The sequence below is a fragment of the Entelurus aequoreus genome, linkage group LG03 (genome assembly GCF_033978785.1).
Source record: "Entelurus aequoreus isolate RoL-2023_Sb linkage group LG03, RoL_Eaeq_v1.1, whole genome shotgun sequence".
Lineage (NCBI taxonomy): Eukaryota > Metazoa > Chordata > Actinopteri > Syngnathiformes > Syngnathidae > Entelurus > Entelurus aequoreus.
In genome coordinates, this window is record NC_084733.1 from 4,914,400 (window position 1) to 4,938,216 (window position 23,817).

General features: G+C 35.0%; 1 protein-coding gene across 1 annotated transcript in view; it reads left to right on the top strand.

Moving 5' to 3' along the window:
- LOC133647169 (mitochondrial 2-oxodicarboxylate carrier-like) overlaps positions 1 to 23,817 on the top strand; it is a 49,115-nt gene that overhangs the window by 4,602 nt on the left and 20,696 nt on the right. Inside the window, exons 2-4 of the mRNA XM_062043312.1 lie at positions 11,994 to 12,230; positions 15,868 to 15,927; positions 23,689 to 23,796. Coding sequence (XP_061899296.1) covers positions 11,994 to 12,230; positions 15,868 to 15,927; positions 23,689 to 23,796 — 405 coding nt within the window. The remainder of the gene's footprint in view (positions 1 to 11,993; positions 12,231 to 15,867; positions 15,928 to 23,688; positions 23,797 to 23,817) is intronic.

Sequence of the window (23,817 nt, forward strand, 5' to 3'; positions counted from 1 at the left end):
TTAACCCAGGGCTTCTCAATTATTGTTTGTTGTTCACAAAAGAGGTCGCCAAGAGGGTTGACAACACTATCCTTGAGTACGTGTTTCGCTTTAAGATGCTATTTTAAACTTGATGATAAAAAAACGTTTGTCGCTGCAATACCAACAAGTTACCTTCGTTTTATCCAAAGTTCTGTTTTGAAGCGACGGGGGTATTCATATGGATATTAAAATCCCCCATTATAATTATATTATCTGCGTGCGGCACTAGATCAGCGAGTTCTTGCTGTCTTCAGAGTGTGGTTGCTTTGGACCGCGACTAGCTTAGCTTTGTTAGCTTAGCAGCTAACTAGCTGAGAGTGGGTGCTTTGTAAGTTTGATAAGACTACTGAATATGTTCAGTGTTTCCCATAAACTGCCAAGATACCTGTGGTGGTGGGGGCGTGGCTATGGGCGTGGTCACCATGACATCATCGAGTAATTTGCATAATTTACTACTATGATAAGATTTCCTTAAAAAGGCTAAAAAAATTTATACTTAGTAATTAATAATAACAGTTTTGTTTTAAACGTCCATCCATCCATCCATTTTACAATATAATTACAACACTTTATGTACATATTTATATACAGATTTGAACAATAAGTTATTCACTGAAATATATTTATTAATTGTGGTTCTTACAAAAAATATATCTTATAAAAATATAAAAGCTAAAATGTCTCTTAAAGCTCTGCCCCTTTAATTAGTGCATACTAATACTAATTTAACTTTAGCCTACTACTACAAGTATATTATTTACCAGCAACATAAAGTGAAACAGAGGCAGAGGTGTCCTGCCACAGTCAGTAACAAATAAACAGAAGACAGTAGTGGTCAAATACAAATAAGGCAACAAGAGAAGTATCCTACACTTCTCTTTTGTAAAGTAAATATGAACAGCCGATATGGGCATCTACATCGACTATATCAGTGGTCCCCAACCACCGGGCCACGGCCCGGTACCGGTCCGCGGACCGATTGGTACCGGGCCGCACAAGAAATTTAAAAAAAAATATATATATATATATATATATTTTTTTTTTTTTTTTAATGAAATCAACATAAAAATCACAATATATACATTATATATCAATATAGATCAATACAGTCTGCAGGGATACAGTCCGTAAGCACACATGATTGTATTTATTTATGTAAAAAAAAAATATTTTTTTTTAAATACACCCCCCCCCCCCCCGGTCCGTGGGACAAATTTTCAAGCGTTGACCGGTCCGCAGCTACAAAAAGGTTGGGGACCACTGAACTATATGATTTGCCTGAGAAGCTGGACAGGACAACAAAAAAAACAAAAAAAAATTATTTGTGGCGGACGTAATTCTTTCGTGGCGGGCCGCCACAAATTAATGAATGTGTGGGAAATACTGATGTTTGAGAAGGAATAAGGAAAGCTGTAAAACAATTAGAAGCACACAGATAGAAAGAGAGTACTTGGCTTTTTTGCGGCAGCACACTTTTCCGGACGTGATGTCACTAGGGATGTCCGATAATGGATTTTTGCCGATATCCGATATGCCGATATTGTCCAACTCTTTAATTACCGATACCGATATCAACCGATACCGATATCAATCGATATATACAGTCGTGGAATTAACACATTATTATGCCTAATTTGGACAACCAGGTATGGTGAAGATAAGGTACTTTTTTAAAAAATGAATCAAATAAAATAAGATAAATAAATTAAAAACATTTTCTTGAATAAAAAAGAAAGTAAAACAATATAAAAACAGTTACATAGAAACTAGTAATGAATGAAAATTTGTCAAATTAACTGTTAAAGGTTAGTACTATTAGTGGAGCAGCAGCACGCACAATCATGTGTGCTTACGGACTGTATCCCTTGCAGACTGTATTGATATATATTGATATATAATGTAGGAACCAGAATATTGATAACAGAAAGAAACAACCCTTTTGTGTGAATGAGTGTGAATGGGGGAGGGAGGTTTTTTGGGTTGGTGCACTATTTGTAAGTGTATCTTGTGTTTTTTATGTGGACTTAATTAAAAAATAAAAATAAAAAACGATACTGATAATAAAAAAAACGATACCGATAATTTCCGATATTACATTTTAACGCATTTATCGGCTGATATTAGGCAGACCGATATTATCGGACATCTCTAGATGTCACTCACCGGAAAATGCATCTTTTGTCCCACCATTATTATTTTATTTTTTTCCGTACTTATTTTATTGTTTTATATATATATATTAAATTCCCCGTAATTGTTTTCGTTTTTAAAAAGTTTGTGAAACAATTGCAAAGTGATAAAATACAAACAATTACAAAACATTGCTGTAAAGGTTTTCACAGCCAGCCAAAGTCAGACGTAGCTCCGCCCCCTTTGCGCCGGGTGACAGCTCTCTGAGGCGCGGCAGACGTGGAGAAAGTGGCTGCCACTCGTTCTGTTTATGGCGCGACGACAGCTTTACAGCAGATATAAAGTGGATCCGCCGCTCGGGTGCCAGCCGGCGCGGCGAGAGGCCCTCTGAGTCCTGTGACACTCGCAAATCCTCCGCTGGCGTCCCGCCGACAGACTAAATCTCATCCTGCTACTGTCGCCGTGACCTTCTTCATTGACTCCGCAAAATACACTTCCAGAGTTGTCTTTGCACTCCTTCAGTGGCGTGCTGACGATCAGCTCCAGGCCAGAGCAATGAACTGAATTCACACAAATAGCGTCTGGCTCCTCATTCGCAGAATCATTGTAAAAAAAAGAATGAAACATGAGCTGGAGGGAGGATGTGCACGTTTTGTTAGAAACTGAAAAGTTAAAATAAAGTTTAAAAAAGGACTTGTAGCTCGGGCTGGGCGATAAAACAATATCAGTATATATCGCAATAGACATGTGGTATCGATTAAAAAAATGTGTTCGATAGTACGTTTAATGTTTTTTTTTTCTTCTCTGTGGGGTAAAAAATGCTAACATGAGAGTGACACGTTAAAGACCTACTGAAAGCCACTACTACCGACCACGCAGTCCGATAGTTTATATATCAATGATGAAATCTTAACATTGCAACACATGCCAATACGGCCGGGTTAACTTCCATCCATCCATCCATCTTCTTCCGCTTATCCGAGGTCTGGTCGCGGGGGCAGCAGCCTAAGCAGGGAAGCCCAGACTTCCCTCTCCCCAGCCACTTCGTCTAGCTCTTCCCGGGGGATCCCGAGGCGTTCCCAGGCCAGCCGGGAGACATAGTCTTCCCAACGTGTCCTGGGTCTTCCCCGTGGCCTCCTACCGGTCGGACGTGCCCTAAACACCTCCCTCGGGAGGCGTTCGGGTGGCATCCTGACCAGATGCCCGAACCACCTCATCTGGCTCCTCTCCATGTGGAGGAGCAACAGCTTTACTTTGAGCTCCTCCCGGATGGCAGAGCTTCTCACCCTATCTCTAAGGGAGAGACTCGCCACCCGGCGGAGGAAACTCATTTGGGCCGCTTGTACCCGTGATCTTGTCCTTTCGGTCATAACCCAAAGCTCATGACCATAGGTGAGGATGGGAACGTAGATGGACCGGTAAATTGAGAGCTTTGCCTTGCGGCTCAGCTCCTTCTTCACCACAACGGACCGATACAGCGCCCGCATTACTGAAGACGCCGCACCGATCCGCCTGTCGATCTCACGATCCACTCTTCCCTCACTCGTGAACAAGACTCCGAGGTACTTGAACTCCTCCACTTGGGGCAAGATCTCCTCCCCGACCCGGAGATGGCACTCCACCCTTTTCCGGGCGAGAACCAGAACCGGGTTAACTTATAAAGTGCAATTTTAAATTTCCCGCCACGCTTCCGGTTGAAAACGTCTTGGTATGATGAAGTTTGCGCGTGACGTAGCCAGTGAAACAGGAGTATCGGTAGCCCATAGAAGCCAATACAAAAAGCTCTGTTTTCATTTCATAATTCCACAGTATTCTGGACATCTGTGTTGGTGAATCTTTTGCAATTTGTTTAATGAACAATGGAGACTGCAAAGAAGAAAGTTGTAGGTGGGATCGATCGGTGTATTAGCGGCTGGCTGTAGCAACACAACAAGGAGGACTTACTTGGATAGCAGACGCGCTAGCCGATGCCAGCCGCCGACCGCATCTGTGATCGGGTGAAGTCCTTCGTCGCGCCGTCGATCGCTGGAACGCAGGTGAGCACGGGTGTTGATGAGCAGATGAGGGCTGGCTGGCGTAGGTGGAGCGCTAATGTTTTATCATAGCTCTGTGAGGTCCAGTTGCTAAGTTGCTAAGTTAGCTTCAGCGTCGTTAGCAACAGCATAGTTAAGCTTTGCCAGGCTGAGAATTATTAACCGTGTAGTTACATGTCCATGGTTTAATAGTATTGTTGATCTTCTGTCTATCCTTCCAGTCAGGGATTTATGTATTTTGTTTCTATCTGCATTTGAGCCAGATGCTATCACGTTAGCTCCGTAGCTAAAGAGCTTCGTCGATGTATTGTCGTGGAGATAAAAGTCACGGTGAATGTCCATTTTGCGTTCTCGACTCTCATTTTCAAGAGGATATAGTATCCCAGGTGGTTTAAAATACAAATCCGTGATCCACAATAGAAAAAGGAGAGAGTGTGGAATCCAATGAGCCAGCTTGTACCTAAGTTACGGTCAGAGCGAAAAAAGATACGTCTTTCACTGCATTCTAGTCCGTCACTCTGACGTTCCTCATCCACGAATCTTTCATCCTCGCTCAAATTGATGGGGTAATCGTCGCTTTCTCGGTCCGAATCGCTCTAGCTGCGTTGAAAACAATAGGAACATATGAGGAGGCGAACAACTGACAACGTCACGCGACTTCCGGTAGGGGCAAGGCTTTTTTTTTATCAGAGACCAAAAGTTGCGAACTTTATCGTCGTTGTTCTCTACTAAATCCTTTCAGCAAAAATATGGCAATATCGCGAAATGATCAAGTATGACACATAGAATGGATCTGCTATCCCCGTTTGAATTAAAAAAATTCATTTCAGTAGGCCTTTAACAGCCAATCAGGTAACAGTATCAACTATCACGGTTGGTTGCGCCATCTTGTTGTCTCACGTTGATCTTTGCATGGCGTGAGAAGAGAAAGTAAAAAATGGGAAAGTGGTGGGTACAACAGGAAAAGTGACCTCGAGAGTAAGGCAGTTTTTTGGATTTCTTAAAAACCAAATGTGGTCTGGAAATTGAGACCAGTTTTTTTGCACTCACCCTTTAGAGCACAGCTGTAACTTCCTGGCTCTAAACCTGCAGAAAATAGTTCTTTGCAGGTTTCGTTATGTTTACATGTTCACACTTTGCACTTATTTCTGACACTTTAATAAGCATTTCTTACATATTTCTTATTGTTACACCATTTTAAGAGGTTATTGTTAAGTGCCTCCATGGAAATGCCCCCCTCTGCCTCAAAGAACGACTCACCCCCAAATCCTCCACACGACACCTCCGCTCCGGACAGGCTAACCTCCTCCAACCTCCGAGGACAAAGCTACGAACAATGGGAGACCGGGCTTTCTGCTCCGCCGCTCCCAGTCTGTGGAACGCTCTCCCTGACCACCTGAGGGCACCACAGACTGTGGATGCTTTTAAAAAAGGCTTAAAAACCCTTCTTTTTTTTAGATATATGCATACTAGTTTTAGCTATTTGGCTGTTCTAGTTTTTATTTTTATTAATTTTTTATTATATTTTTATTTGTTTTATTTTTTTAAAATTTAATTTAATTTAATTGTATTTATTTTTTTAGTACACTGTAGCTCTTTGAGGTTGTTTACTCAATGTAAAGTGCTTTTTACAAATAAAATCTATTATTATTATTATTATTAAGTAGAGATGTCCGATAATATCAGTATGCCGATATTATCGGCCGATAAATGCGTTAAAATGTAATATCGGAAATTTTCGGTATCGGTTTTTTATTATCAGTATCGGTTTTTTTTTGGTTTTTTTTGGGTTTTTTTTATTAAATCCACATAAAAAACACAAGATACTTACAATTAGTGCACCAACCCAAAAAACCTCCCTCCCCCCATTTACACTCATTCACACAAAAGGGTTGTTTCTTTCTGTTATTAATATTCTGGTTCCTACATTATACATCAATATATATCAATACAGTCTGCAAGGGATACAGTCTGTAAGCACACATGATTGTGCGTGCTGCTGCTCCACTAATAGTACTAACCTTTAACAGTTAATTTGACAAATTTTCATTAATTACTAGTTTCTATGTAACTGTTTTTATATTGCTTTACTTTCTTTTTTATTCATGAAAATGTTTTTAATTTATTTATCTTATTTTATTTGATTCATTTTTTTAAAAAGTACCTTATCTTCACCATACCTGGTTGTCCAAATTAGGCATAATAATGTGTTAATTCCACGACTGTATATATCGGTTGATATCGGTATCGGTTGATATCGGTATCGGTAATTAAAGAGTTGGACAATATCGGCATATCGGATATCGGCAAAAAGCCATTATCGGACATCCCTATTATTAAGTGTTTTACACTTTTGTTTACATTGATTTTTTTCGAGTGTTTTCCTTGCTTGTGTTGACATTTTCTTTTCCTTTCTTCCTTGATAGCTGAGGGGATTTGAATCAGATTTGAAATGAAATATGTTTTTCTCCTGCTTTTCCATCGGTAATGAAAGGTATCAATAACCATCGCTATTGACCGATACAAAACACGTGTATCGTGATACAGTTTTCAGCCATATTGCCCCGGCCATACATGTAACACATGCTAAGTGTATCCGTCTGGAGGCAAACAAAAAAAGGTTCCACATGCTGGTTCTGATGTCGAGGCGAGGTCGCAGGAATATTAAAAAGAGTCTCCCCTGGCCTCAAAGCACATCAAAAAGGTTGAAGGGTTTTATTGGCCATTTAGGCGCAGACTTACAGTGCAGACACATTGGAATTATTAGTTCTCTTACAGTCGGCAAAATAGCAAAAAACGCAATCCATTAAAAAGTATACTACTGATGATAAAATGTACAATTATATGTATGTATACATAACACAAAAGGACTATGCAGAAAGATGGGATGTGTACACCGTTTTAAATAGCAACACTAAACAAAGGTGAAGGTTTTTACACAGTTAAAAACAAAATAAAACACATTGAACATTCATCCAATATATGTACGCCAAACAAATAAATTAATAATAATAATAATAATAGATTTTATTTGTAAAGAGCACTTTACATTGAGCAAACAACCTCAAAGTGCTACAGTGTATTAAAAAAAATAAAAAGGTAATAAAAAAATAAAATAAACTAGCACAGCCTAATAGCTAGAACTAGCACACATATATCTAAAAAAAAAAAAAAAAACTTTTTTTAAAAAGAAGGGTTTTTAAGCCTTTTTAAAAGCATCCACAGTCTGTGGTGCCCTCAGGTGGTCAGGGAGAGCGTTCCACAGACTGGGAACGCGTTGTTCGTAGCTTAAATATGTTTTTACATTGGCATTTTTTCCATGCTTAGTTAACTAAAAAACAAAACAAAACAAAGCAGCGGTGCTTGAACCCCAAAACAGTACAATTTTAACTAAAAATATGCCTTTTTAAAAGAAGAACTTCAAAATAAGAAGCTTTGCGTTACAAAATACTAATAAAGTTCCAAACATGATTTAGTATGCAAGACATTGTTTCAGACATCCAATATGTGTATGCCAAACAAATAAATAAATAATAATAATAGATTTTATTTGTAAAAGTACTTTACATTGAGCAAACAACCTCAAAGTGCTACACTGTATTAAAAAAAAAGATAATAGAAAAATAAAAAAAACTAGAACAGCCTAATAGCTAAGACTAGCACGCATACATCAAAAAAAAAAAAAGATTTTTTTTTAAAAGAAGGGTTTTTAAGCCTTTTTTAAAAGCTTTCACAGTCTGTGGTGCCCTCAGGTGGTCAGGGAGAGCGTTCCACAGACTGGGAGCTTAAATATGTTTTTACATTGGCATTTGTTCCATGCTTAGTTAACTAAAAAACTAAACAAAACAGCAGTGCTTGAACCCCAAAACAGTACAATTTTAACTAAAAATATGCCTTTTTAAAAAGAAGAACTTCAAAATAAGAAGCTTTGCGTTAAAACATACTAATAAAGTTCCAAACATGATTTAGTATGCAAGACATTGTTTCAGACATCCATTATATGTATGCCAAACAAATAAATAAATAATAATAATAGATTTTATTTGTAAAAGTACTTTACATTGAGCAAACAACCTCAAAGTGCTACAGTGTATTAAAAAAAAAAAAAGATAATAAAAAAAAAAAAAAAAAAAAACTAGAACAGCCTAATAGCTAAGACTAGCACGCATGTATATAAAAAAAATACTTTTTTTTTTTTTTAAAAGAAGGGTTTTTAAGCCTTTTTTAAAAGCATCTACAGTCTGTGGTGCCCTCAGGTGGTCAGGGCAAACAACCTCAAAGTGCTACAGTGCTTTAAAAAAAAAGCAACAAAAAAAAAACCTAGAACAGCCTAATAGCTAGAACTAGCACGCATATAACTAAAAAAATACTTTAAAAAAAAAAAAAAAAACGTGTGGACAATGCTGAAGAAACAAGTCCATGTCAGAAAACCAACAAATTTAGCTGAACTGCACCAATTTTGCACCATCCACAAGCTTCTGCTTGAAATTTTTCACCACTCCTCTTGACGAAATTGGTGCAGTTCAGCCAAATGTGTTGCTTTTCGGACATGGACTTGTTTCTTCGGCATTGTCCACACGTTTAAGTCAGGACTTTGGGAAAGGCCATTCTAAAACCTTCATTCTAGCCTGATTTAGCCATTCCTTTACCACTTTTGAGGTCATTTTCCTGTTGGAACACCCAACTGCGCCCAAGACCCAACCTCCGGGCTGATGATTTGAGCTTGTCCTGAAGAATTTGGAGGTAATCCTCCTTTTTCATTGTCCCATTTAAAGCAGCAGTTCCATTGGCAACAAAAACAGGCCCACAGCATAATACTACCACCACCATGCTCGGCGGTAGGAATGGTGTTCCTGGGATTAAAGGCCTCACCTTTTCTCCTCCAAACATATTAATGGGTATTGTGGCCAAACAGCTACATAAAGATCACATTTTACTCGCAGTGTAAACAGTCAGCTCAATTTGTGTTTCATCTGACCACAGAACTTTCCTCCAGAAGGTGTATATATATATATATATATATATATATATATATATATATATATATATATATATATATATATATATATATATATATATATATATATATATATATATACACACTATAAAATATATATAGTTTTATAATATAAAAGCTTGTTGTGAAAAATTAGTTGGAATTTCACAGGAAAAGTCATAAAAGTCGTAATTTTATTCAACGCAAGTCAAAAGTTGACAAAAAAAACGGAACATTTGTGCAACATTCTGAAAAAAAGTTGGAATTTTACTCAATAACACTCGATAATTTTACAAGAAAAATTTAAAATGTTGGCAATTTTATGAAAAGAGTCGTAATTTTACTCGACAAAAGTCACAATTTTATTGGAAAACTATATAATTTTGGCAATATCATAATAATAATAATCAAAATTATGACAAAGGTCATAATTTTAAGAAAATGTGCAATATGTAACTATATATATATATATATATATATATATATATATATATATATATATATATATATATACATATATATATATATATATATATATATATATATATATATATATATATATATATATATATATATATATATATATGTATATATATATATATATATATATATATATATATATATATATATATATATATATATATATATATATATATATATATATATATATATATATTAGGGCTGCAACTAACGATTAATTTGATAATCGATTAATCTGTCGATTATTACTTCGATTAATAATCGGATAAAGGAGACAAACTACATTTCTATCCTTTCCAGTATTTTATTGAAAAAAAACAGCATACTGGCACCATACTTATTTTGATTATTGTTTCTCAGCTGTTTGTACATGTTGCAGTTTATAAATAAAGGTTTATTTATAAAAAAATATATATATATATATTTTTTTATTTTTTTTATTTTTTAAAAAGCCTCTGCGCATGTGCATAGCATAGATCCAACGAATCAATGACTAAATTAATCGGCAACTATTTTTATAATCGATTTTAATCGATTAGTTGTTGCAGCCCTAATATATATATATATATATATACATACACGCTATAAAACAGCTTGTTGTGAAAAATGAGTTGGAATTTCACAGGAAAAGTCATAAAAGTCGTCATTTTATTCAACGCAAGTCAAAATGGTACTTTAACTTTAACTTTCACTTTAAAAGTTGACAAGGAAAACGGCACATTTGTGCAACATTCTGAAAAAAAGTTGGAATTTTACTCAATAACACTCGCAATTTTACAATAAAAGTTGAAAATGTTGGCAATTTTATGAAAAGAGTCGTAATTTTACCCGACAAAAGTCACAATTTTTATCGGAAAACTATATAATTTTGGCAATATCAAAATAATAATAATCAAAATTATGACAAAGGTCATAATTTTACTCAAAAAATGTCACTATTTTACAAGAACAACAAAAAAAAAGTGCAATATGTAACTATATATATATATATATATATATAGTTACATATTGCACATTTTTTGTAAACTTGTGACCAGGACTGTAGTTGTCTGTCCACAAAGATGGAGGCAGGCTGTTAATAGAAGGAAGGCTTTATTAAAATGAGAGTAAAATGACACACACCTCAGCGTTGTGTCATTTGTTTATGGAGGACAGAAAGTGTGTACTTGACATGGCCACACAAGTCGGTATTCAAATGTTTAAGGACGTTTGTTGTCCTGTAACAAACTCTGACACCCGCTCACCAGACCACACCCGGGAAATCTGCGGCCGCCATTTGAATTTCCAAATTGCTTTCCGTCCCGCTGCAGGCGTTTGTTTACACAACATGGCTTCCCGTGTGTGTTTGTTACATGCTGCGTGTTGTCACAATATCACCGGCAGTCTCCATCTTGTCCTCTTTGCCCCTTAATTCTACCCACTAACAAAATGTCAACCTCTCAAATCTTCCCTTCCAGGGTCAAACTAGTTTTGTTTTCCTACTGACCCTCGCACTTTTGTAGTGAAAATGATACTTGGGTTATTTCTTGTGTACTGACATTTTTGACTGTGCCATTATGTAGAAGTGCTAACTATCCACTTTCCCTGCTAACTTTCCTGCTAACTATCATCTTTCATGCTAACTATCCACCTTTCCTGCTAACTTTCCTGCTAACTATCATCTTTCATGCTAACTATCCACCTTTTCTGCTAACTTTCCTGCTAACTATCCATCTTTTCTGCTTACTTTTCTTGCTAACTATTGTCTGTTATGCTAACTATCCATCTTCCTGCTTACTTTTCTTGCTAACTATCATCTTTCATGCTAACTCTCCACCTTTCCTGCTAACTTTCCTGCTAGCTATCATCTTTTGTGCTAACTATCCACCTTTTCTGCTAACTTCCCTGCTAACTATCCATCTTTCCCTGCTAACTTTCCTGCTAACTATCATCTTTCATGCTAACTATCCACCTTTCCTGCTAACTTTCCTGCTAACTATCATCTTTCATGCTAACTATCCACCTTTCCTGCTAACTTTCCTGCTAACTATCATCTTTCATGCTAACTATCCACCTTTCCTGCTAACTTTCCTGCTAACTATCATCTTTCATGCTAACTATCCACCTTTCCTGCTAACTTTCCTGCTAGCTATCATCTTTCATGCTAACTATCCACCTTTTCTGCTAACTTTCCTGCTAACTATCCATCTTTCCTGCTTACTTTTCTTGCTAACTATTGTCTGTTATGCTAACTATCCATCTTCCTGCTTACTTTTCTTGCTAACTATCATCTTTCATGCTAACTCTCCACCTTTCCTGCTAACTTTCCTGCTAGCTATCATCTTTCGCGCTAGCTATCCACCTTTTCTGCTAACTTTCCTGCTAACTATCCATCTTCCTGCTTACTTTTCTTGCTAACTATCATCTGTTATGCTAACTATCCACCTTCCCTGCTAACTTTCCTGCTATCTATCATCTTTCATGCTAACTATCCACCTTTTCTGACCTACGTTCTCCTCCACAGGATCCTGGGCTTCTACAAGGGAATCCTGCCTCCCATCGTGGCCGAGACCCCAAAGAGGGCCGTCAAGGTGAGACCGGTCCGCGTCGGCGCCCGTTGGCCCGTCGCCACGACAACCGCGGCGTCTCTTAACACGAGAAAACGCCTCCTGCTTGCACAGCCCGACCAAATATTGACCTACAAGCAGTTAGCGCCATCGCACCTGAGCCTGGTCTGGTGACGACAAGCGCGGGAAAGTGCACTGCCAAAAAGTCAAGTCAGTGTTCAAAAACAAAAAGAAAAAAAATACAAAAATGAGGAGTATTTTATTTGAACTAAGCAAAATTATCTGCTAATAGAACAAGAAAATGTGGCTAGTCAAGACTTTCCAAAACAAGTCAAATTAGCTAACGTCAATAAACCCAAAAATACCTTAAATAAGTATATACTTACTAATAACAAGTGCACTTTTCCTGGTAGTAGAAAAAAGAGAACTTTTTGCTCAATATGTTGAAAAATATTCTTAAATTAAGTAACCCACTATGGACTGGACTCTCACTATTATGTTAGATCCACTATGGACTGGACTCTCACTATTATGTTAGATCCACTATGGACTGGACTCTCACTATTATGTTAGATCCACTATGGACTGGACTCTCACTATTATGTTAGATCCACTATGGATGGACTCTCACACTATTATGTTAGATCCACTATGGACTGGACTCTCACTATTATGTTAGATCCACTATGGACTGGACTCTCACTATTATGTTAGATCCACTATGGACTGGACTCTCACTATTATGTTAGATCCACTATGGACTGTACTGTCACTATTATGTTAGATCCACTATGGACTGGACTCTCACTATTATTATTTTAGATCCACTATGGACTGGACTCTCACACTATTATGTTAGATCCACTATGGACTGGACTCTCACTATTATTATGTTAGATCCACTATGGACTGGACTCTCACTATTATGTTAGATCCACTATGGACTGGACTCTCTCACTATTATGTTAGATCCATATGGACTGGACTCTCACTATTATGTTAGATCCACTATGGACTGGACTCTCACTATTATGTTAGATCCACTACAGACTGGACTCTCACTATTATGTTAGATCCACTATGGACTGGACTCTCACTATTATGTTAGATCCACTATGGATGGACTCTCACACTATTATGTTAGATCCACTATGGACTGGACTCTCACTATTATGTTAGATCCACTATGGACTGGACTCTCACTATTATGTTAGATCCACTATGGACTGGACTCTCACTATTATGTTAGATCCACTATGGACTGGACTCTCACTATTATGTTAGATCCACTATGGACTGTACTGTCACTATTATGTTAGATCCACTATGGACTGGACTCTCACTATTATTATTTTAGATCCACTATGGACTGGACTCTCACACTATTATGTTAGATCCACTATGGACTGGACTCTCACTATTATTATGTTAGATCCACTATGGACTGGACTCTCACTATTATGTTAGATCCACTATGGACTGGACTCTCTCACTATTATGTTAGATCCATATGGACTGGACTCTCACTATTATGTTAGATCCACTATGGACTGGACTCTCACTATTATGTTAGATCCACTACAGACTGGACTCTCACTATTATGTTAGATCCACTATGGACTGGACTCTCACTATTATGTTAGATCCACTATGGACTGGACTCTCACTATTATGTTAGATCCACTATGGACTGGACTCTCTCACTATTATGTTAGATCTACTATGAACTGGACTCTCACTATTATGTTAGATCCACTATGGACTGGACTCTCACTATTATGTTAGATCCACTATGGACTGGACTCTCACTATTATGTTAGATCCACTATGGACTGGACTCTCACTATTATGTTAGATCCACTATGGACTGGACTCTCACTATTATGTTAGATCCACTATGGACTGGACTCTCACTATTATGTTAGATCCACTATGGACTGGACTCTCACTATTATGTTAGATCCACTATGGACTGGACTCTCTCACTATTATGTTAGATCTACTATGAACTGGACTCTCACTATTATGTTAGATCCACTATGGACTGGACTCTCACTATTATGTTAGATCCACTATGGACTGGACTCTCACTATTATGTTAGATCCACTATGGACTGGACTCTCACTATTATGTTAGATCCACTATGGACTGGACTCTCACTATTATGTTAGATCCACTATGGACTGGACTCTCACTATTATGTTAGATCCACTATGGATGGACTCTCACACTATTATGTTAGATCCACTATGGACTGGACTCTCACTATTATGTTAGATCCACTATGGACTGGACTCTCACTATTATGTTAGATCCACTATGGACTGGACTCTCACTATTATGTTAGATTCACTATGGACTGTACTCTCACTATTATGTTAGATCCACTATGGACTGGACTCTCACTATTATTATTTTAGATCCACTATGGACTGGACTCTCACACTATTATGTTAGATCCACTATGGACTGGACTCTCACTATTATTATGTTAGATCCACTATGGACTGGACTCTCACTATTATGTTAGATCCACTATGGACTGGACTCTCTCACTATTATGTTAGATCCACTATGGACTGGACTCTCACTATTATTATGTTAGATCCACTATGGACTGGACTCTCACTATTATGTTAGATCCACTACAGACTGGACTCTCACTATTATGTTAGATCCACTATGGACTGGACTCTCACTATTATGTTAGATCCACTATGGACTGGACTCTCACTATTATGTTAGATCCACTATGGACTGGACTCTCACTATTATGTTAGATCCACTATGGACTGGACTCTCACTATTATGTTAGATTCACTATGGACTGTACTCTCACTATTATGTTAGATCCACTATGGACTGGACTCTCACTATTATGTTAGATCCACTATGGACTGGACTCTCACACTATTATGTTAGATCCACTATGGACTGGACTCTCACTATTATTATGTTAGATCCACTATGGACTGGACTCTCACTATTATGTTAGATCCACTATGGACTGGACTCTCTCACTATTATGTTAGATCCACTATGGACTGGACTCTCACTATTATTATGTTAGATCCACTATGGACTGGACTCTCACTATTATGTTAGATCCACTATGGACTGGACTCTCTCACTATTATGTTAGATCCACTATGGACTGGACTCTCACTATTATGTTAGATCCACTATGGACTGGACTCTCACTATTATGTTAGATCCACTATGGACTGGACTCTCACTATTATGTTAGATCCACTATGGACTGGACTCTCACTATTATGTTAGATCCACTATGGACTGGACTCTCACTATTATGTTAGATCCACTATGGACTGGACTCTCACACTATTATGTTAGATCCACTATGGACTGGACTCTCACTATTATGTTAGATCCACTATGGACTGGACTCTCACTATTATGTTAGATCCACTATGGACTGGACTCTCACTATTATTATGTTAGATCCACTATGGACTGGACTCTCACTATTATGTTAGATCCACTATGGACTGGACTCTCACTATTATGTTTGATCCACTATGGACTGGACTCTCACTATTATGTTAGATCCACTATGGACTGGACTCTCACTATTATTATGTTTGATCCACTATGGACTGGACTCAGACACACTCATTGGTCCCAATCTTTCTTCTGCAGTTTTTCACCTTCGAGCAGTACAAGAAGTTGCTGAATTTGACCCCTTTGTCTCCTGGTCTGGTGAGTCCGACACACACCCGAGCACACGCTCACCACAACATTCAACACCACAACACACGGACCGGGAACAGGAAGAACATTTGCATGACTTTTCATTAAAACGCGTTACAATCTCGTAGGTTTGTACGGTATACCGGTACTAATGAATCATATTCAGTACTATACCGCCTCTAAAAAACACTGGTGCCCGGCCCCCTTTTTCTTTAACGGGCAAAATCTCATTACAACAAAATAATAAAAATAGACCAAAAAAATGTGTTGTTTTCTTACACAAAAAATTATACCCCATTCATTGCAGTTTACCTGACACACGAAACGTGACACTTTTTTTTTTTTTGTAAAAAAAACAAAAAACATGTCGGAATCTTTTTTATAAGAAGGAACGTTGTAATCTTACCAGGGTAACTCATTAGAATTTTTCTTTTTTTATTTTGATGGTCCGTATAGCGTTTTTAGGTTGTCATGTATACACTTGTCAAAAGCAAATGGTCATCTTAGCTGAATATATCTTTTGACAATAGTTGTACATTTACCACACTAAAGTTGTTATTTTACGTCAACTATTTTTGAGGGGAAAAAAGTGTATAATTTTAAGTTGGTTTTTAACACTTTTATGACAGGTCATATTTTTTCTAAAAAATCCTACATATAGTCAAAACTGAATACACAAAATAAAGTTAAAATTTTATGGAAACAAGGTTTGTTTTTCATCTGTTTTTAAGACTTTTATGGCAAGACATTTTTTTTCTGAAGAATCCTACATTTAATCAAAACTAAGTACACAAAAAGTTCAAAATTACATAAAGTTCATAATTTGGTGCGGGAAAAAAATATTGTTCAAGACTTTTATGGCAAGACATTTTTTTCAGAAAAATCTCATTACAACAAAATAATAAAAATAGACCAAAAAAATAGTTGTATTTTTACACAAAATATAACCCCATTCATTGCAGTTTACCTGACACACGAAACATGACAAATTATTTTTGTTTTTGTAAAAAAAAAAAAAAAAGTATTGTTTTTTATTAAAAGGAACCTTGGAATCTTACTAGGGTAACTCAGAATTTTTTTATTATTATTATTTTAGTTTTTGTAAAAAATAAACAAAATGTTGGTCCGTTTTTGTTTTTTTTACAAAACAAAAATAATTTGTCACATTTCGTGTGTCAGGTGAACTGCAATGATGGGGTATAATTTTTTTGTGTAAAAATATAACAATTTTTTTTGTCTATTTTTATTATTTTGTTGTAGTGAGATTTTTCAGGGGGAAAAAAATGTCTTGCCATAAAAGTCTTAAACAATAATTTGTTTCCCCACGAAATTATTAACTTTATGAAATTTTGAACTTTTTGTGTACTTAGTTTTGATTAAAAGTAGGATTCTTCAGAAAAAAAAAATGTCTTGCCATAAAAGTCTTAAAAACTGACAAACTTTTTTTCTCCAAATTATGACCTTTGTTTTCATAAAATTTTGACTTTATTTTGTGTATTTAGTTTTGATTAGACGTAGGATTCTTTAGAAAAAATATGACCCGCCATAAAAGTGTTAAAAACCGACTTAAAATTATACACTTTTTTCCCCTCAAAAATAGTTGAAGTAAAATAACAACTTTAGTCTGGTAAATGTACAACTATTGTCAAAAGATATATTCAGCTAAGATGACCATTCGCTTTTGACAAGTGTATACATGACAACCTAAAAACGTTATACAGACCATCAAAATAAAAATGAAATATTCTAATGAGTTACCCTGGTAAGATTCCAACGTTCCTTCTTATAAAAAAAGATTCCTTTTTTTTTTTTTTTGTACAAAAACAAAATAATAATTTTGAGGAAAAAAAGTTAGTTTTTTATCTGTTTTTAAGACTTTTATGGCAACACATTTTTTTTTCTGAAGAATCCTACATTTAATCAAAACTAAGTACACAAAACGTTCCAAATTTCATCCATCCATCCATTTCCTACCGCTTGTCCCTATAAAGTTCATAATTTGGTGGGGAAAAAAATAATTTTTTAAGACTTTTATGGCAAGACATTTTTTTCTGAAAAATCTCATTACAACAAAATAATAAAAATAGACCGAAAAAATAGTTGTATTTTTACACAAAATATAACCCCATTCATTGCAGTTTACCTGACACACGAAACGTGACAAATTATTTTTGTTTTTGTAAAAAAAAAAAAAAAGTGCTTGACTTTTCTATTGAAACGTGTTACAATCTCGTAGGTTTGTACGGTATACCGGTACTAATGAATCATATTCAGTACTATACCGCCTCTAAAAAAACACTGGTGCCCCCCCCCCCCCCGCCCCCTCTTTTTTTTTAACGGGCATGACGGTGCGTCAAAATCTCATTACAACAAAATAATAAAAATAGACCGAAAAAATAGTTGTATTTTTACACAAAATATAACCCCATTCATTGCAGTTTATCTGACACACGAAACGTGACAAATTATTTTTGTTTTTGTAAAAAAAAAAAAAAAAGTAATCTTTTTTATTAAAAGGAACCTTAGAATCTTACTAGGGTAACTCAGAATTGTTATTATTATTATTATTTCAGTTTTTGTAAAAAATTAAAAAAAACGTTGGTCCTTTTTTTGTTTTTTTTTACAAAACAAAAATAATTTGTCACGTTTTGTGTGTCAGGTAAACTGCAATGAATGGGGCTATATTTTTTGTGTAAAAATACAACTATTTTTTTGGTCTATTTTTGTTATTTTGTTGTAATGAGATTTTTCAGAAAAAAATGTCTTGTCATAAAAGTCTTAAACAATGAATTTTTTCCCCACCAAATTATGAACTTTATAGGGACAAGCGGTAGAAAATGGACGGATGGCTGGATTACATTTTGAACTTTTTGTGTACTTAGTTTTGATTAAATGTAGGATTCTTCAGAAAAAAAAATATCTTGCCCTAAAAGTCTTAAAAATAAAGTTTTTTTCCTCCAAATTATGACCTTTGTTTCCATAAAATTTAAATTTTGTGTATTTAGTTTTGATCAGACGTAGGATTCTTTAGAAAAAAATATGACCCGTCATAAAAGTGTTAAAAACCGACTTAAAATGATACACTTTTTTTTTAGCTTGTAATGTACACACTTGTAAATAAATGTAAATATGGAGCAAAAGTTTTATTGTTATTAAACTCTAATAATACTTTATATTGTCGTCACTTTTTTTCCATCGTATTTCCTTCTTGGAATGGCGTTAATTAAAAACAAAAATGGCTGTAGGCAACCTCCTAATGTAGTTTTGTTATGCATAAGTGTGAGCTCAGGACTCTTAATGTGTGTATTGGCATTGACGTTCTACTCGGGTGTTGCCGCTGCTGTTCAGGCAGGTGTCAGCCATGCTGGCCATTGGTGGAGAGACCCTTTACCTGTCCCATCTATCATCCCCTCCCCCTCCTATCTCCTCACTCTGGTTCTTCCCCCCCTCGTCGATGACGGCGCCATGTGGGTGCTGCTGAGTGGCGTCTCGCTCTCTCACCGACTCGCAGCTGAATGTCTTCAGTGTGATTAATCGGGACGCGGCGGGCAATGAGACAAACAGGGAATGCGAAGGTGGCGGCCTGTGTAAATATGGCGTGGCGTGTCTGAGGAGGATGACTCCCGGGGCTCTGACAGCGGGATAAAGAAGGCAGGAAGAGTAATGAGCTATAGACACGTTCTTGACATGTTCCCATTGCGCACACACACACACACACACACACACACACACACACACACACTCCTGTGCACACCGTATTCGTGCAAATACATGCAGCGTTGCGACATTTCAGCATTTGAATACGTACGCTTGAACCTAGCGAGCTGAGGTCAACTCTGCTGCTATTTCATGAATCTGCAACTTTACTCTTTTAAACATGTTTTAAAATCATATTCTTGTACATTATTTTGGCCGAAATCAAGCATAAAAATGGAAAACTGAAGTAATAATAATAATAATAATAACTAGATGAGGTGTGAATGCTGTGATGAGGTGGCAACTTGTCCAGGGTGTACTCCGCCTACCGCCCGAATGCAGCTGAGATAGGCTCCGGCGACCCCCCCCCCCCCCCTGCGACCCCAAAAGGGACAAGCGGTAGAAAATGGATGGATGGATGGAGGTGTGAATGCTCCAACGCAATATTTGTAGAAGCACTGCTCTAGAGGAAATGTTGTTGTACTTTTTAAGTCCAATGACAATAAAATGTTTCTACTTTAAAAAAAAAAATAATAATAATAATAATAATAATTAAAAAATAAATATTAAATTAAATAAAAAAAATTTAAAAATGATGAATTCATCTGTTTTTAAGACTTTTATGGCAAGACATTTTTTTTCCTGAAGAATCCTACATTTAATCAAAACTAAGTGCACAAAAAGTTCAAAATGTCATAAAGTTCATAATTTGGAGTGGGAAAAAAATGATTGTTTAAGAGTTTTATGGCAAGACATTTTTTTTCTGAAAAATCTCGTTACAACAAAATAATAAAAATAGATTCTTTCTTCTTCTTTCTTTAGTTTATTTCGAACATGAACACACTTACATCTTAATACGTCACACAATTTCATATCATTTAATTTTACATCATGGAAAAAAAGGGACAGTAGGCAAACTTATTTTTGTATTTATTTATTTTATTTTTATTTTATTTTTTAAAGTAGAAACATTTTATTGTCATTGCACTTAAAAAGTACAAAGAACATTTCCTCTAGAGCAGTGCTTCTAAAAATGTTTTCTATTGAACTGACGTCGCCCAGTCTTCTATGAGTGGTCTACATATGCAAATAAATCCAATTGTTTAAAAAATGAAAAAAAGGGCCAGTAGGCAAACTTATTTATTTATTTTTATTATTATTATTTACTTTTTTAAGTAGAAACATTTTATTGTCATTGCACTTAAAAAGTACAACAACATTTCCTCCAGAGCAGTGCTTCTAGAAATGTAACTAACGTCGCCCAGTCTTTTATGAGTGGTCTACATATGCAAATAAATCAAATTAGGTTTAAAAAAAAATAAAATACAATTAAAAAAAAGGGGCATTAGGCAAACTTTTTTACTTATTTTTTTTAAATTTAGAAAAAAAATGTTTTAAAGAGTATAAACATTTTATTGTCATTGCACTTAAAAAGTACAACAACATTTCCTCTAGAGCATTGCTTCTAGAAATGTTTTCTATTGAACTAACGCTGCCCAGTCTTCTATGAGTGGTCTACATATGCAAATAAACCAAATTAGGTTTAAAAAAAAAAAAAGTGTCAGTAAGCAAACTTATTTACATTTTTCTTTTTTTCAGGACAGGATAACTTTGTCATTGCACTTAAAAGTGCAGCAAAATGTGTTTTCAGTACAACCCGTCCACAGAACAGGAAGACTAATGGGTCGCCACCGAGCAGTGCCCCACATTTTATTTTATTATTTTTATTTTTTATTTTTTTAAGAGTAAAAACATTTTATTGTCATTGCACTTAAAAAGTACTGTGACGATCTGTCACTTCATTTCGGTTTGTTTCCTTGTTTTTGTATTTACTTCCTGTCAGTGCTCGATGATAGACTCTTTATGTTGGAACGTTCATGCAAGACTGCTTTCATGTCTCTGTTGATGTTAATTAAAGTCATCTTACCTGCTCATCCTCCTCCTGGTTCTTGCATCTTGGGGACACACAAACGGCAGCCATGCCAGTTCCTCACAAGTACAACAACATTTTCTCTAGAGCAGTGCTTTTAAAAATGTTTTCTATTGAACTAACGTCGCCCAGTCTTCTATGAGTGGTCTACATATGCAAATAAATCAAATTAGGTTTTGTTTTGTTTTTTAAAAGGAAAAAAAGGGCCAGTAGGCAAACTTATTATATTTTTTTATTTTATTTTATTATTTTGTATTTATTTATTTATTTATTTATTTTTAAAGTAAACACATTTTACTTAAAAAGTACAACAACATTTCCTCCAGAGCAGTGCTTCTAAAATAATTTTCTATTGAACTAACGTTGCCCAGTCTTCTATGAGTGGTCTACATATGCATATAAATCAAATTTTAAAAAAATTAATTAAATTAAAACAATGAAAAAAAAGGGCCAGTAGGCAAACTTTTTATTTGTATTTTATTTATTTTTTTAATTTATTATTATTATTTTTATTTTTTTATTTTTATTTTTTTTAAAGTAGAAACATTTTATTGTCATTGCACTTAAAAAGTACAAAGAACATTTCCTTTAGAGCAGTGCTTCTAGAAATGTTTTCTATTGAACTGACATCGCCCAGTCTTCTATGAGGGGTCTACATATGCAAATATATGAAATTGTTTAAAAAAAAAATTAAAAAGAAAAAAAAAAAAGGCCAGTAGGCAAACTTTTTACTTTTATTTTATTTTTATTTTTTATTTATATATATATTTTTTTTTTCTTATTTTTTTTTCTTTTGAAGTAGAAACATTTTATTGTCATTGCACTTAAAAAGTACAAAGAACATTTCCTCTAGAGCAGTGCTTCTAAAAAAAATTTCTATTGAACTAACGTCGCTCAGTCTTCTGAGCGGTCTACATATGCAAATACATCAAATTATGTTTAAAAAAATAAAAATACAAAAATGGAAAAAAAAAAAAGGGCCTTTGGGCAAACTTTTTTATTTATTTTTTTTTTATTTTTTTATTTTATGTATTTTTTTTTTTAATTCTTTTATTTTTTTAGTATTATTATTATTTTGTATTTATTTTTAATTTTTTTAAGTAGAAACATTTTATTGTCATTGCACTTAACACTACATTTCCTCCAGAGCAGTGCTTCTAAAAATGTTTCTTTATAAAAAAAAATGGAAAAAATAACTTTTTTTTATTTTTATTTATGTTATTTTATTTTATTCATTTATTTTATTTTTTATTTTTTTATTTATTTTATTTTTTTTAAAGTAGAAACATTTTATTGTCATTGCACTTAAAAAGTACAAAGAACATTTCCTCTAGAGCAGTGCTTCTAAAAATGTTTTCTATTGAACTAACGTCGCCCAGTCTTCTATGAGTGGTCTACATATGCAAATACATCAAATTATGTTTATAAAAAAAAAAATTTAAAAATGGAAAAAAATAACTTATTTTGTATTTATTTATTTTATTTTATTTTATTCATTTTTTTATTTTTTTTTTTAAAGTAGAAACATTTTATTGTCATTGCACTTAAAAAGTACAACGAAATTTCCTCTAGAGCAGTGCTTCTAGAAATGTTTTCTATTGAACTAACGCTGCCCAGTCTTCTATGAGTGGTCTACATATGCAAATAAATCAAATTATGTTTAAAAAATGTTTTTATTTTTTTTTAAATGAAAAAAAAGGGCCCGTAGGCAAAGTTATTTTTTATTTTATTTATTTTATTTATTTTATTTATTTTATTTATTTTATTTATTTCATTTATTGTATTTATTTTATTTATTGTATTTATTTTATTTTATTTTCTGAAGTAGAAACATGTTATTGTCATTGCACTTAAAAAGTACAACATTTCCTCTAGAGCAGTGCTTGTAAAATAATTTTCTATTGAACTAACGTCGCCCAGTCTATGCAAATAAACCAAATTAAGTTTTTAAAAAAATAAAATAAAAGTGGCAGTAGGCAAACTTTATTTTTATTTTTTTCCCAAGTATGATGAGTGGTCAGCATCCAGAAGATGTCTTTAGCTCTACTGGCGCAATAGAATGTTGCTAATACTGTCAGTGTGAAAGTGTTTACAATCAACTGCAAATGAACGCTCCTCTCCCACATTGTCCTACCACCTGGTAGGCGTTGTCCGCAGCGGGTCTGGGCGCAGGCTTGACCGAGGCCGTGGTGGTCAATCCCTTCGAGGTGGTCAAAGTCAGTCTTCAGGCCAACAGGAATGCCTTCAAAGAGGTGAGTGGCATACCAAACAAT